Source organism: Anastrepha ludens, chromosome 2 (assembly GCF_028408465.1).
Source record: "Anastrepha ludens isolate Willacy chromosome 2, idAnaLude1.1, whole genome shotgun sequence".
NCBI lineage: Eukaryota > Metazoa > Arthropoda > Insecta > Diptera > Tephritidae > Anastrepha > Anastrepha ludens.
Window position 1 is genome coordinate 3,584,760 of NC_071498.1, and position 16,251 is coordinate 3,601,010.

At 42.0% G+C, this 16,251-nt stretch overlaps 1 protein-coding gene across 1 annotated transcript; it reads right to left on the reverse strand.

Moving 5' to 3' along the window:
• Positions 1-626: 626 nt before the first annotated feature.
• LOC128862034 (activating signal cointegrator 1 complex subunit 3) lies at positions 627-15,931 on the reverse strand. The gene is made up of 10 exons (XM_054100440.1): positions 15,702-15,931; positions 13,935-15,604; positions 12,828-13,526; positions 12,078-12,766; positions 10,722-11,270; positions 9,779-10,655; positions 7,375-8,383; positions 1,632-2,082; positions 1,433-1,564; positions 627-1,321 (listed from the first exon to the last, which is right to left on the reverse strand). Exons 1-10 carry the CDS (start codon positions 15,812-15,814, stop codon positions 989-991), a joined length of 6,522 nt encoding a protein of 2,173 aa, XP_053956415.1. The 5' UTR covers positions 15,815-15,931; the 3' UTR covers positions 627-988.
• Between the last annotated feature and the right edge of the window lie 320 nt (positions 15,932-16,251).

Consider the following 16,251-nt stretch of genomic DNA (forward strand, 5'->3'; position numbering starts at 1 on the left):
CCCCGTGATTCAACCAGCCGAAAAGAATAGTATAGAAACAGCAAAATTCACCTTGCGTTATTGACATGGTTAGCTGGACTCGGCGCCAGCTCCAACTGGTAGAACATAGATAAATCCTGCCGCAAAGCACTGGTCCTGTGATTTTCACTTTAATGAGCTAGAAAACTTCAGCCATTCCAGTTCATCGAACTGGCTATCGTGGTAATGAGGAATGTTACTGCGATTTTGAACGGCGTTCGTAAAGCAAGCGCAAGTTTCAGGGTGTCTATCTTAGCTATAAAGTTTATAAGTTTTCATATGGAGGAAGAAAAAATACTACATATTGAACAGTTTTTTGGACTTGGTGTTTTATAGTTCTACTCGTATAAATAAATTCTCCCTGTCTGAATATCGAGACCGCGTTTTTAACAGCGGTCGCCCCTTGGCAGGCAATGGCAAACCTCCGAGTGTATTTCTGCCATGAAAAAGCTCCTCATAAAAACCATTTGCCGTTCGGAGCCAGCTTAAAACTGTAGATCCCTCCATTTGTGGAACAACAGCAAGGCGCACACCACAAAAAGGGGAGGAGCTCTGCTGAGCAAAGAAGTGTACGCGTACATTTTTTTTGTTATAAATAAATACTCATGTTTGTTTATTTTTGCTGTTTCATATTATTTTTGCATCTTCACGTACGAATTTAATTCAGTTAAATTACAAAAATATAAAGATATATTTATGAATAAGTTATGGGGGATAATTATAAATTAAAAAGGCATATTTTACGCTTGCATTAATATTCGTTAGTTAAAGCTAGATACATTACAGTAACATTTAGACGTAGATGTACTTTAAAGTTTGCGTTTACTTACTGTAACGCTATAACTATTTGTTATTTGTAAAGGTATAGTGAAAACTAAAAAGCGTTTGCTTCGAAATAATGTTTCAGTCTCCAGCTGGCACGCTCCTCAACTATTCGAGAGTTCAACTGTGTCCCAATTCGTTTAAATCTTTAAGATTTCGCATCGATGATATCGAATTGCAATTCGAATTGCTGATCTATGCCAATTAGACAATCGGACATAAGGTACAGCGTTAATACCACACGTCCACGGCGTGGCATTGATTGGAAGCAAATGTGATTAGTGGCTCGTTGACCGCGCACACTCACACGTTTCATAGCGAGCAATTCGCCGTTGGCTTGAGAGCCAAGTGTTAGGAACCAGGCTTCATTCTTGCCCTTCGGATATTTCGGACAATGTATACCAATAGGATTGCCATGCTGGGCACGTTGTCCACGAGCATTCCAATTCACACGTTTCATTTCCACATTGAGCACATAGTCCTGTTTGTGGCGAAAGGACAAGAAGGGGATATGATTAATTTCATAATTTTTTCCTTATTTGAGTAAAATAAACTTAATTAAATAAAACGAAAGACAGCGCAAAATTGTTACCTCATTTGGATGTATCTCCGTCCAAATGTCTGACGACGGCACTACGGGCAACATACGCACTGCTTCCATATCCTCGTAATGTCTGCCCTGAACGGAGATGTGCACGCTTATTTCTGGCACAGCTTGCACGACCTTAGTAAATAAGAAAAGATATTTGTATTAGTTCATGTGCGTGAAAAATTTAGCATTAACCGCTTACCCTATAAATTTGCTCGATTTCTTGCTCGTCGAAAACATCTCTTAGTGGTCCAGCTAGGCGCTCATAATCCTGTTTGCACAACTCTTTCAGCGCAGGCAAATTTAGGTATTCGTAATTGTGTTCTATATTATAGAAGACGGAAACGTTGGCGCTGGTCACATGTGGCAGTGTTAAAAATTCCGATTCATCAAACCATCGCGCTTGTATGACGCTTTGCATAAGTTGTTGCAAGCGTAGCGTCGTGGTAAGCCAGCCACGTTCGGCGGTATAATCAACCATGGCTTGCATGACGCGCGTAGCATTGTCCAGCGCGGATTTCGTGTCGGTTAGAAAATCTGAATTTGGCAGTGAGAGGCGCGAAAAATGTGCTTGCAGCAGCAAAAATGTCTTTGTGTATGGTGATTCCCAGGTGGGAGCGGGCGGACGGTAGCGACACGATTCGGCTAGTTCCCTGTTGGTAGAATAAAGTATTAGTACACATTTTTACTTTGCTCTAGGCTGAGCAGCAGATGAGTTCCTAAATGCATGTGCAGTGTAAATTCAGAATGGACGAGACTTGGAGCCATTTTCCCCAGTTTTACTGTAAATGTGGCGAATTTTTAAGCTAAGTTTAACATTGCAATTTTAACTATCAATTGACTAAAGGAATTTTATAAGCAGGATTCGACTGATTTTTGATTTGATTTTCATTTGCGTCTCCTCTCTGCTGTCGACCAACTGGAAGAGCGCGAGCTGCCAAAAAGGATTAAGGCCGATCCTAGATATATAGTAGGGTACATCGCATATATGTTAGGTTAGGTTTTTGTGGCAGTCGGTTTAGAATAGCCAACTCAGTAAGGTCATGCATGTCCGTTGCATGTAACACGGAAATCTCAGTGTTTATTCATCATAGAACTTATTAGAAGCTCTTATGAAGCGTAGGATATGTTTTATCCCACAACCGGATAGTTCCGCAGGTAGGCTGTCGCAATAACACACTTAGAGCTGTCGTAAAACCATTGTGATCCATAGCTCCGTAAGAGAGTCAACAGAGTATTTTTCCAACAACTTTGCTCTACTCCGAGCTAAGGCTGGAAAATTACAGAGCAAATGTTCTACTGTTTCTTCGCCTACCGCGTCTCTACAACTTCTGCAGTATTCACGAGAAAATGGTGAGAACCGGTGACACAAGCTACGACCTTCGAATTGTTTTCTCTTGAGAGGTTGAGCAATTCTCCTGATTTTCTTTATCTATTTGCGGCCAAAGTAGCTTGGTTGTAACACAAGTATTTTCTTCTCTCCTTGACCTATTGGCCTCTTGGAAAATATTATTTTGTATCCTTAATTTGCAGATTGCAGATATAGGAATTCTAATATTGCCTCTGTTTTCAAGAAGTAGAAGATTAGTACCCTTCTGGCTAGCTCATCGGCTTTGCAATTTCCTTCAATATCTCTATGTCCCGGAACCCATATAAGACTGACTTTGAAGACGGTGCTAATATCATTTAGAGCTGACAGGCATTCCTGAGCTATTGATTTGATGGCCGCCTAGCTATCAGAAGATATTTATTGTACATCGCTACAGTAGTCCGAAAGTCCGATAGATAATTGTAGTTCTAATTGTTTTGATAAACCTCCATAGCCTACTTTATTTCCTAGCTTGGATCCATCCGAGTAAAAATTTATTTCCCCTCTTCTCCATGGTCTTTGAGTTTACCACTCTCTTCTTGACGGGATGCTAGTCTTGAAGAGCTTGTTGAATGTGGGTTTAGGGAAAGAGTAGTCGATTTCTTTATTATAACTACTCATAGTTTGTAGTATAGAAGCGTGGCCGAACCGCCGGGTCTTCCATAGCGTCATACTATTAAGTCTGAGCGCTGAAGCGGCGGCCACGTGGAGAGGCAAGTTGACATTCCCATGGCAGCCGGTTCTACGCTACCGGAATGACTCGGATTTTTCCCGACCAAGGGCTGCCGCCCCAGTATACTAGCCCTGCCTAGAAAACCGTATATCACCCCACCCCTTACCTCACAGGAGCAAATCCTCGCAGCAATCCTGCTCCAAATGCTTCTCCTCAGGGCTGGAATCGAATCCAACCCTGGGCCAGAAGTATTCTATTGCTGCGTCTGCCACAAACGGCTTCCCCCGAACTCTACCTCGGTTAGGTGCAACAAGTGCAACGGGTGGAGCCACCTTAAGACCTGTTTAGGCCTTAAGTCACACAGGGAGTGGTCCACATGTTGCTTCCGCCAGCAGGCGTCTGATGCCTCCACGGCTACTACTCCCCCTGATAGGCCGCCACTACCAACCGCCACCACAACCCAGACCTCCACGGTGAGGAGCCTATCGGAGCAACACAACTCCCCTCCCCTTCCTTCCTGCTCCAACCCCAGTGCGGGGATAAATCAGCAGCTCCTGGTCCCCCGCACAGTCTGTTCCGTGTGTCAGACCGTAATACCTCGGAATTTGGTATCAGTCCAATGCAATTCTTGCAATGGCTAGTGCCATTTTCGGAGATGTTCCGGCATGCGCACCACCCGTGAGTGGACAACTGCCTACGTTGCCGCCCTCGGAGGCGCGGCCGCCCACCACCATCAGGCCGCAACAACCACAGTGGATTGCGCAGCAGGTCCAACGTAGACAACCCCACGCATCCCTCACCCCCCGAGTTACACAGACTTTACCGAGAAGCTTCAAGCTTCTACAATTCAACTGCAACGGACTCACGAGAAAGGTCGACGAGATAGTTGATTTTATGAGCCGGCACAGTATTAAAATAGCTGCGGTCCAAGAAACCAAGCTGCACGCTAGGTCATCGCTGATCACCAGGGATGGCTATAACGTGCACAGACACGATCGCGAGCGAGACAATGGTGGTGGCCTGGCGTTTATAGTCCACCACACAGTGCAGTATCGTCTCATCGATGAAGGAATCGACCGCAGGGACGGCACCTTAGAATGTCAAGGCATAGCTGTCCGGACAGGCGATTCCGAGCTCGAAATATTTAACGTATATATACCCCCTGTCACATGCTGCCCGACAGGATATCATCCTGATATAGGTGCGCTTATCAGAGGTGAACACCGATTGGTTGTAGATGACCTCAATGAGCTTCACGATCTTTGGCATTCAAGCCTGCCAAATGATCGTAGGGGACAGCAACTGGCAGAGTAGATAGACGATTCGACATTCAGCACTGTGAACGACGACGCCCCCACCAGGGTAGTGGGCAATAGCAGCAGCTCGCCTGACCTAACAATAGCTAGCGCGGGTCCAATAAATAGCATAACGTGGCGACCTATGCTATCGCTTGCATCAGACCACTTGCCCATTATCGTCTCGATTAAGAGACCTGCCGACTTTGTTTCCGCGAATCACCGGTCCTACTTTAACTTTAAAAAAGCTAATTGGGCCGGCTTCACGGAATTCACCGAGGACACCTTCGCCGCTCTTCCCATCCCGACTGATGGGCGCGTAGGCGAACGCGCATTCCGCAAGGTGCTCACAGCTGCTGCGGCTCGCTTCATTCCAGCTGGAAGTTTTAAGGACATTCGTCCCCATTTCCCGAAACGAGCGTGACCACCTACGCCAGGCCGATCCCGGGGATCCCCGCATAAGGGATCTCAATTTGGAGATCCGGCAACTGGTAAATCAACATAAGCACCTGAAGATCTGTAACCTCACTTCTGGGGTGAGTAAGCTCTGGTCCACCGTTAGGTCCCTGTCGAACCCGACGAAGTACAACGACAAGGTGGCTATCACCTTCAACGGTTGCACTTCGTCGGACCCGAAGAGATGCGCGAGCTATTTTAGCCGACTGCATCCTCCGGTCGACAGAACCAAACGTCGTGCTACCAGAAGGCTGCACAAACTGACGAACGACAGTGCGCCACTTACTCTCTCCGGTGATGAGGTTCAGGGGGCCATCAACAAATCGAAATCATCAAAAGCCATTGGCCCTGACCTATTAAACGCGCTGATGCTGAAGCTGGGAGTAGGATTCCTCACAAGGGTCTTCAATCTGTTCCTGGCCACTCTCACCATCCCTGACAAGTGGAAAGCAGGGAGAGTGGTCCCACTACTGAAACCTGGGAAACCCGCCAACCAAGGGGAATCTTATCGGCCGATAACTCTCCTTTCCCCAGTAGTGAAGACACTTGAAGCCCTCCTACTCCCACTTTTCACGAAACACCTGGCCCCACCCTACATCAGCACGGATTCTGCACTCACCGCCATAAGCGCCCAGATAAACCACGGGCTTAACCAAAACCGCCCCTGCGAGAGGACTGTCCTAGTAGCGTTGGACCTGAAGAAGGCTTTCGATACAGTCAGCCATTCCACGCTACTAGATGATATTTATGAGTCGACACTCCCGCCAGGGCTGAAGAGGTGGGCCGCAAACTACCTGAGCGGTCGGCACTCGTCAGTGATTTTTCGAGATCAAACATCAAAGCAGAGGAAGATTAAGCAAGGTGTACCGGAGGGTGGTGTCCTTTCTCCCTTGCTGTCCAACTTCTACATCTCGAAGCTCCCCCAACCACCAGCGGGAGTTTCCCTGATCTCATACGCTGACGACTGCACGATAATGGCGTCGGGCAATGACATTGATGGCCTGTGTTTCAAAGTGAACAACTACCTCACCGTACTTTCTCGCTTTTTCACTGCGAGGAATCTCCAACTTTCCCCCACCAAGTCCACGGCGACCCTCTTTACCACCTGGACAAAGGACGTCAAGCTGTCCCTTAGGGTAAAAGTCGACGACACACCAATTCCGACAGTAAACAACCCCAAAATTTTGGGTGTAACCTTTGACAGCTTGCTCTCCTTCTCTGCGCACACAAGCGCAATTGCCACTTAAGTCCAAAATCGCAACAAGGTTCTCAAATCGCTTGCCGGCAGCACTTGGGGTAAAGACAAATAACTGTTGCTTTAGACATTTAAGGCAATTGGTCGGCCGGTTCTGAACTATGCTGCGCCTGTCTGGTCGCCTGGAACTAGTGATACGCAGTGGGTAAAGCAACAGACATGTCAAAATACCGCCATTCGGACAGCGACCGGTTGCCTCCTGATGTCTCCCATTCAACACCTGCATAACGAGGCACAAATGCTCCCAGTAGTGGAGCACAACAAACTGCTCAGCAAGCAGTTGGCACAACTACGTTCTGGATACTGTAGCAGGTTAAACTCCTACATATCCAGAATCGACCCCGACATACCAAACACATGTCCGGCATGTGAAGGTACCCCGCACGACACTAACCACCTCTTCACATGCCCCCTAAAACCGACTCATCTAACACCCCTCTCCCTCTGGACCCAACCTGTCGAAACAGCATGTTTCCTGGGCCTACCCCTAGATGAGCTAGACGAAGATGACCGGTGATATGCCCTACACTGACAGGGCTACCATTACTGTTAAAACAACAACAAGAGGCAAGTTGACTAGCACCGCGAGCACTTTTTTCAGGTAGTACTTAAAGCGCCGGTAATGCATAGAAACGCCGTTCTTTGGACTTTGTTCAGCAGTTTCATATAACTTGCCTTTTGAGCTGATGGCCACCACACAAGTGTTCCACATAGCAAAAAAGGCCGAGATACCGAAGTGTAAAGCCAACGTGTAATACGAGGTGTCAATCCCCATTTAATTTCGACGGCTTAAATAAATAATAACCTTTACACAATATTGGTGTTTTGATCCGAATGGCATTTCAATAAATTAGATTTTCCAAGTTCTATCGAAAGCTCCAGATTTAAAATACTCACTCATTGTATTTATCCTCATTGTGACGCACCGGCTGCTGATCAAATTCATACGAGTCGGCGATGGCCACTAACACTTCACTTGCACTCATACCATCTGTCAAATCGTCAAGAAAGTGTTTCATTGTGCGATGCGATAGATAATAGAAGGAGGCGATTCGTCCAAGGAACGTTGGTATAAGAATTCCTTCGCGTTGCAGCACGCAAGCAGCCGATTCCAATTCGTAAATAACGCGTTCAATCAACGAAGAAAGGAACGAATTCAGTTGCTCCGGTTCTAAGCCATCCAAGTTGTAGTAAGTTGGATTGCGCAGCAGACGCCGGAAAAAGTATGTCCACGTAAGATAGTCTAGTGCGGCCTGTTTGGTTTGTACAGTGCCCGAAACAATTTCCGCATTTATATGCTCTGCCAAGACACCTAACAAGCTCGACTCAACGGGGAATGGATCATAGAGGAATTTTTTGTAGAAATTCTTTTTTTGATCGTGCACCAGCACAACCGCAACACCTTCGTTATCGAATTGTGGTCGACCAGCACGACCCATCATCTGCAGCACATCGGTGATGGGCATGTCTACATATTTCTTCACTTTGCCATCGAAATACTCAGTACCCTTGATGACGACCAAATGTGCGGGCAAGTTCACACCCCAAGCCAATGTGGCAGTAGCGATGAGTACTTGTATTTTGCGATTGAGGAAGAGCTCTTCAACAGTTTTGCGATCTTGTTCTTGCAGGCCAGCGTGATGAAGACCAATGCCAAATGCAAGACAGAATTTCAAGTTGGAATCTTTGATTTGTTGCAGTATTTGATGCATTTCGTGTTCGGGTAGGTGCAGGAACTGTTTCGGGTTATCATCACCAGCGACAAAGGTGATTAAATCGAGCGCAGTCAGACGTGTCTGACGACGTGACGAGACGAAAACGATGACCGGTTCGCATGGAGAGTAGGTGCGAATAGCCTGGAATGTGGGACGATTCATGGTAGCCATGCGCGGACAGTAGTGCTTGCCTACAAAAAGTAAGAAAACAAGTGAAAGATGTTAAATGGAAAATAAAAAAGTAGATAAAAAGAGATTTACAAAAAAAAAAACAAAAAAAATTAAAAACCAAAAATAAAAAAATGAAATAAAAAATTTATCAATAAAAACAAAAAATAAATAAATAGAAAAAAGAAAAAAAAAGAAATAACTAAAAAAGGGGGAAAGAATAGAATAAAAAAATTGTATCAGCCTAAAAAACAAAAATTAGATAAAAAAAATTAAAAAATTTGTTTTAGAAAAATTAAAAAAAAAATAACAAAGTTAATTACAATAAAAAAACAAAATCAAATAAAAAAAATAAATAAATAGAAAAAAAGAAAAAATAGACAACAAAACGGAAAACATAAAAAAATTAAAAAAAAACTAACACATTTGAGTAAAATAATTAAAAAAGAAAGAAATTAAAATAATTAGAAAAATAAAAATGTTAACAAAAATGTAAATAAAAATTGAAAAGAAAATTTAAATAAAAATTTTAAAAAATATTAAAAACAAATTTAAGTAAAATAATAAAAAATAAATGAAAAAATATAATAGAAATAAAGAAAAAAAACAAAAAAGATAAAACCAAAAATAAGAAAAATAAAAAAAAAATTTAAAAAGAAAGAATTAAAAAAAAAAAAAAATTAAATTAAAAAATGAAAAAGAAAGATATTAAAATAAATATAAAAAATAAATTTAGACAAATTAATATAATAAAATATTAAAAACAAATTGAAATAAAAAAAAAAAACATAAAAAAGAAAGAAAAAAAATAAAAACAAGAAACAAAAATAAATAAAATAAATGAGAGCAAAAAAAAAAAAATATATATACGCAAAAAGAAGTTTAAAAAAAAAATTAAAAAAGAAAGAACTACACTAAATTTAGAAAAATTAAAAAAAAAAAAAACAAATGTAAATAAAAATTGAAAAGAAAATTAAAAAAAAATGTTCAAAACAAATTAAAGAAAATAATAAAAAAAAAAAAATTTTAAAAATATTAATAACAAATTTAAATAAAAAAAAAAATTTAATAACAAAGAATTAAAAAAAAATAAAATTAAATTAAAAAAGAAAGAAATTAAAAAAAGTTTCAGAAAAATAAATAGAATAAATGAGGGCAAAAAAAAAAAACTATAAACAAAAAGAAGTTAAAAAAAAATTAAAAATTAGAAAAGAAAGAACTATTTTTTTTTAAATATTGTATATAAATCCTTAAAAAATTGATTTGATTTTCAAAATCATGTAAATAAAAAGTTCTAAAATATTTGAAAATTGGTTATCCCTAGTATGAAAGTGATTTAATGAACAAATTTCTAAAGCACCCAACCCGCTTTTAAATGGAAGTAACTGTAAATTGTTGCATATATCGCGTGCTCTTACCAGAAAATCCATTAATGTGCACCTGTAGTGGCACAGGCCGCACTGATGGCTTAAAGTTGTACAATCCCATCTTTTTAATGCCCAGCCAATTGGCCAAGTCTTGCGCATTGGCCAACGCTGTGGACAAACCGACGACGCGTATGGTGTGTCCGGTGTGCGAAGTGATAAAATTCGTACGCGAAACAATCACCTCAATAACCGGCCCACGATCTTCGCCCAGCAAATGTATCTCATCAATCACAATTAATACCACATCCTGTACATATTCGCGAGTCTGCCACGAACGACTAATACCGTCCCATTTTTCCGGTGTTGTGACAATAACTTTACTCTCGCGTATAGCCTGCATGTCAGGCGCCGTGTCACCGGTCAGCTCCACCACCTTCCAACACAACGGCGGTCCTTCAAAGCGCTTTTTCCAATCGTTAATACGCTCCTTAACCAGTGCCTTCAGTGGTGCAATGTATACAATTTTGCCACGTGGATGCTTATTGAAAGCACGGAAAATTGCAATTTCAGCAACAATGGTTTTGCCAGAGCCAGTTGGTGCGCCGAGAAGCACGTTATTGTCGGTATGATAGAGACAGTGAAAGATTTGCGTTTGTATCGGATTGAAGTGTGTGAAGTTGTAGAGTGATTCGTATAGTGGATTTTTGAGGCTTGAGACGGATAACGGATGCAAAGGCAACAATTCAGTGAGTGGTGGATGGTGCTCGGGCAACACAAGGTGTTTGAACGATAGCGCTGTCCAGGTGGCGCTGCCCAGCCAAGTGTCGCTTGCAATACGCACATAATACTGCGGTGGTAATGGTTCCTTCAGTGGTATGGTCATTACCAGTTGTTGTGGTTTACCACCATACACAAACTTGCGAGTAGCCTGTTTAGCGTAAAAGCAGATTTCCAACATAGATATATCTTAGAAAATATCATTTGAATAGCTCACCTGAAATTGCTCGGAATGGTAGATGAAATTCGATTCCGGATCTTCAATCCAGAGCCAAAAAAGCTCACTCACTTTGCCATGCACACGATCGTTCCAATTGAAATTGGCCCAAAGGTCAATCTTTATACGCAGCACAGTGCGAGTTATGGGCTGCAGCGTTGCTTCGACATCGAGCATGGGCACCTCGCGCGCCGAACGTAACACCAATTCGGCATACCGTGAATTGCGCAATAAATCCTTTAATTCATTTTGTTCCATCTCACGTAGCGTATAGAGGCTGATGCCTCGCTGTTCCAGCTTGTCAATGGTTTCAGCGTTGATAGCAGTAAATTGGCGTAACGGAGTTTCGAATTCCCATTGCTGCCGTTCGAACATTTTGCAAATCTGCAGAAGCCGTGTAGCCAGTATAGCATTGTTGCCCCGAAGCACGATGGAAAAGAGAGCGCGCGTAATACGCACTATATTTTGGACTATGTAGGCCATATCGGAGACAAGTGAGAAGGATCTGACATAGCCGTGTGAGAGGTATGTCTGCATGAGGATGTTAACCTGTAGATCGAAAAAAAAGTCTTAATTGCAAGTATATAACAAATAACTTTAATGAAATATAAACTACACTGCATTTAACAGGCTTGCGTGAGAAATTAACCGGTGATCTGTTACGATTTGTATCAGTAATTATATGCAGTGCCAATTTTCCTATATTAATTAATCCCTGCACACTACGCTAGGGCCGTTGGACGTCCGTATGAAAATGGATTCCCTTGAAACAAAAGATATAACTTGGGGATTGCATGGAAACCTTAATGATCTCGACTTCCTCTTCTTCTTATGTGGCGCTACGACCGTGTGTTGGTTTTAACTCAATTCAAAATAGCGCGCCACCTGTTCCTGTACTGCGCTCCTTGGTGCCAGCAGCAAATCTTGAGTGATAACAGGTCCTGCAGCTAACGACTTGAGCTTTGAGGTAGCTTCCTAGAATCTAATTTTCTATCGTGATTTGGATATAACCTTTTAAAAAGGATCCTCGAACAAGACGAAAAAATGCCAGAACCGGGTGCCCACCGAAGATTTTAAAAAAGGTGTCGAACGGAGCGTTAAGGACATGGGTGCTCCTTTCTTCGACAGCCTGGGGCAGTGGGCCAACCTAAATCCCCTCAATCTTCTTCATTCCCTGGCTGGCTGTAGGTATCTGCAGGTATTGGAGGTCTTATAATGGTATCAAAACGGCGCTTTAGTGCTACTTTGAGAGTGCCAGAGTAGTACTTCAAACATTTTACTTACCTACTCACTATTTATTGACTAAAGAAATAAATTTTCCTCACAATTTTTTCGCTCCCATTTATATCAACTCACCTTGCCGCTGACATTCTCACTTCCGCCGGCCGCTTTAACTTTGCAGTAGAACGTGCGTAATTCATCCAACTCCTCCAACTCGTCGTCGCGTACTTTGAGTTGTTGAAATTCTTGAGCCTGAGAAATCATTGCAAAAATCTCTGCTTCATTCATAAAAGGCTTCAGCAGTTCATTAAAAATTTCAACTGTGTCATATTTAATATAAAAATGCGATGCTGTGCGTCCCAAGTCAGTAATGTTGAAATCCATTGTGCGTTGGTTGAAGCGGATCATGCGTGCTTTGTCCAAACTCAAAGCTGCAGACATGATAAGACCGCGCCGCTTAGCCTCCAATGAAGGATCTTTCTGTAAATCAGTATATTCGATGCCATAGACATGTGGATTAATGCGCATGCGCACAAAGAGGTACGTGTAACTCAGCCATTCAATCGCCTCCTCAACGTTAGAAATGGTGCCTAAAGTTATTTCCGCGTTTAGATTATCGGCGAGACATTGTATGAAATTCGATTCGATGGGGAATTGATTGGTGAGCAACGAAAGGTAGTGATTTAGCTTATCGTGGGTGGTAATGATAGTGCCCACACCTTTTTTGTCGAACTGTGGACGGCCGGCACGACCGAAAATTTGCAACACATCCAAAATGCCGAGGTCAATAAATGAGCCGTGCTTCGAATCATAAATATCAGTGCCTATAATATAAAAATTTATTGCCATTCCTTTTTTACAATTAAAACTTTCTTATTTACATACCTTTTATAATAACAGCATGCGCTGGCAGATTAACACCCCAAGCCAATGTCGCCGTACAAACCAGCACTTTAATATGACCTTCGCCAAAATACTTTTCTACCATCTGACGATCGGAACGCAACATACCCGCATGATGTACGCCCAAGCCACACGAAAATAGCTCAACCAACTGCTTGTTGCGGCTTTTTTGTATGGCTCGCAGTGCCAAACTGTAGCTGTTAGATGCCTCGTTGGGCTGGAAGAACGCAGAGGTTTTGTGCTGCTGCGCCAATTCACGCAAGGTCGTAGCGGTGCGCACGGTAGCGTTTCGGGCATGAACAAATACCATAACCTGATGGTCTTCCTTCACCATTTCCAAGCACTTTTGATAGCAAACCTGATCCATATCGGTGAGCTGTTGGAGCGGTTTTACCGCCTTTACGCCAATAAAATTGGTGTCCAACGGCACGGGACGGAAGCGTGAGTCGAAATAGAAGAGACCTTTCATTGGATTGACTCGCAGGAAGTGGGCGACATCGATGTAATTAGGTAGAGTAGCTGAGAGTCCCACAATACGTATCATACTCTGAGAGGATTCCACGAGACGTAGTGTTCGGGCGACGAGCGCCTCCACAACGGGCCCGCGTTCACCGTGCAACAAATGTACCTCATCGATGATGAGTAACTTCACCAGACTAATGAGTGCCACATCACCAGCGCCTTTTAGCGAGAAGAGTCAAAAAATAAAGAAATAAAATATTAAGAAAAAAATAATGCACAAAAATTATTAAATAAAGAAAAAAAAGTAAAAGAATTACAAAACAAACAAAAAAATTTAGAAACATAAGATTTAAAAAAAGGAACAAAAAAAAAATTAAAAAAGGAAATTACAAAATAATAAAACAAATTACAAAAAAATAAAACAAAAAAAAAAATTACAAAATAATTAAATAACAAAAAATTAAATAACAAAAAATCAAAGAAAAAAAAAATTAAGAAAAAATAATGTAAAAAGTCACGAAAAAAATTAAGCAAAATAGAAAACAAAAAAATTTAAAAAAAAAATATATATATAATAGTCATAAAATTAAATAGAAATATAATCTGTATAAAATCGTTTTCACTCACCTTTCCTAGTGACCACATCCCATTTTTCCGGGGTGGTCACCAGCACTTGTGTCTGTGTCATTTCCGTTTTCGATAGCTGCATATCGCCGGTCAACTCTCTAACAATAATATTCAACGATTTTAGACGTTTGCTAAAATTCTCAACCATTTCGGCAGCCAAAGCCTTCATCGGAGCTATATAAACAATCTTGAACTGGTCGCGATTGATAACGCCTCCTTCGAGATGTGCACGTATTGTGTGCACCATTGTGAGCATAGCAACATTAGTTTTACCAGCACCCGTGGGAGCACACACCAACATATTCTCGTTGCTGTGATATGCCACTGGATAAACCACCGATTGTATACGATTAAGTTGTGTGCAATTTTCAAATGCCAGTTTGCCAATGTCATCGAGGTCGGTAATTTGTATGCGATTGTTACCAATATTAAGTGGTGGTGGCTTCTGAGCTGGTATTTTCACCTCCTCATGCTGTTTGCTATCTACACGCTCTGCATGCTCCGGTAGGCTTATACGATTGCCGCCTATAAAACCGGCATGCTGTTTGGCGATCAACTGACTATCGAAAACATATGGGTATTGTATTGCGTTGCTGCTGTAGCTGGTGGCTGCGCGCATTTCTTGTAAACGTTGCGTAGTCTTTAACACTGGCTGTTGTTGCACATTTTCGAGCAGTTTACGTTGTTGTTGAAGGCGCAATTGTGTCGGGTTCAGTGCACGTGCGGCATCCTCATCATCGTCATCGTTGTTGCGATTCATACTTTGTAACATGCGGTGCAGTTTCTTCTCTTCCCGCCGATTTTGTTTACTTAACTCTTTTTCCAGTGCAGATTGCACAACCACCGTTTTGGCAACTGTCGGACGCATTTCATTGCTGCCAGCGGTTCGTTGTTGATGTGCCAATTTGGTAAGTTGCAAGCGTTGTTCACGCTTTTCATGTTGCTCCAGCTGAGCAGCAATGGTGGAGCGCTGATCCAGTAATCGCTCTACTAAATCAAACCGTTCAAAGCCTAAAAGTTCGATGAGTTCATTTTGCAATTCGATATTGCTGCGCTTTGAGCTAAGCTGCTCGTTTACTTTCGCTACGAGCTTCGGATCGCCAGATGTAACTGACAATTCCAGTAGTTGCGAGAGTTCATTCTCGTTCTCTACACTGTGTTGTTGTTCCGATTCCTTGGTCCATTGCATAGAAAAATTAATGGCCGCGTTTTTTACCAATTGCGCAGTGGGAGAAAGATCTTGCAATTGTTGTAAGTCACTCAATAAGGGTCCTTTCAATCGAACTCGTATATTAGTGCCCCAGCTTTTTTGGTCCAAGGCGTATCGATTTGATTTGCGATTCCACTGCTTTAGATCCTCAATTTGGTAATCATCCAGTAGTATACGCAGATCGTTCACACACTTTAGTATTATTGTGAACTTTGTTTCGAAAATACTACCAAACATGGTACGCACACGCATCTTTGACGCTACCGTCACGACATGCTGTTCCAACAGCAGCCAGAACAGAAAAAGTGCCGCATGCTCCGCCACCTGTGGCTGTTCTTCGTAACCCATGCATTCTTGCACCAGGCCGCGTAGCTTCTGCAGATGTGCCTTTGCTTGCGATTGCGTTTCGGCCGGCAATTGCTCGAGCACCTGCTTCAACGTTTGTCGGTCCGCGAATTTTCTTAAATATAAATAGAGGAAAAACATAAGTAAGAGCCTTTGTAGTATGGATCTGACGTGTGCAAATTGTGAAATTTGGCAAACAGCAGGGCACTTACTCTTGTTGTTGCAATTTTCGTTGATATTTTTGTGTGGCACCTGTTTGAGGCAACTTCGCTTCTAAATCAGTATTCGCACGCAGCGCTGAAGAAAAGCGTGGGAACTCCTTCATCCTTCAATCAATCTCAGGTAATCTCAGTTATTTTCTGAATTTTGTCTGCTTTTGTAAGCAATTAATCATATTACTTTTATCTATTTCGTGCCCATAAGAAATTGGATTCAGAAATCAGCTGATACAGGGTTGCATTAAAGTTTACTTAAAAGCAATCCAGCCGTCGCTAAAATTTTAAGGTTTAACCCGAAGGTGGGGTACAAGAACTGTTTAAAAGTACGTTCACATAAGCATTAATTAGAAATAAATCCATAAAATTAATCTACCCGTTCACATATGGCAGTTTACCTGCAAAATTGACAATCAACTGTCAATACTGTTGTGAAAGGCTTTTCTTCATAGAAATTATATTGGTGGAATATTTCGGTGATTTTGGTTTGTTTAATTATTATTAACGATATGACGAAAAGACAAGGAGAAGGAATAGCTAATTTAAT

Excerpts from the sequence above, each read along its gene's own strand:
- LOC128862034 (XM_054100440.1), bottom strand. The coding sequence starts at position 15,814 with ATGAAGGAGTTCCCACGCTTTTCTTCAGCGCTGCGTGCGAATACTGAT. Across the intron at positions 2,083-7,374 it reads AATGAGGATAAATACAATGA|GGAACTAGCCGAATCGTGTC; the intron begins GTGAGTATTTTA and ends TTCTACCAACAG. Across the intron at positions 1,322-1,432 it reads CGGAGATACATCCAAATGAG|GACTATGTGCTCAATGTGGA; the intron begins GTAACAATTTTG and ends CGCCACAAACAG.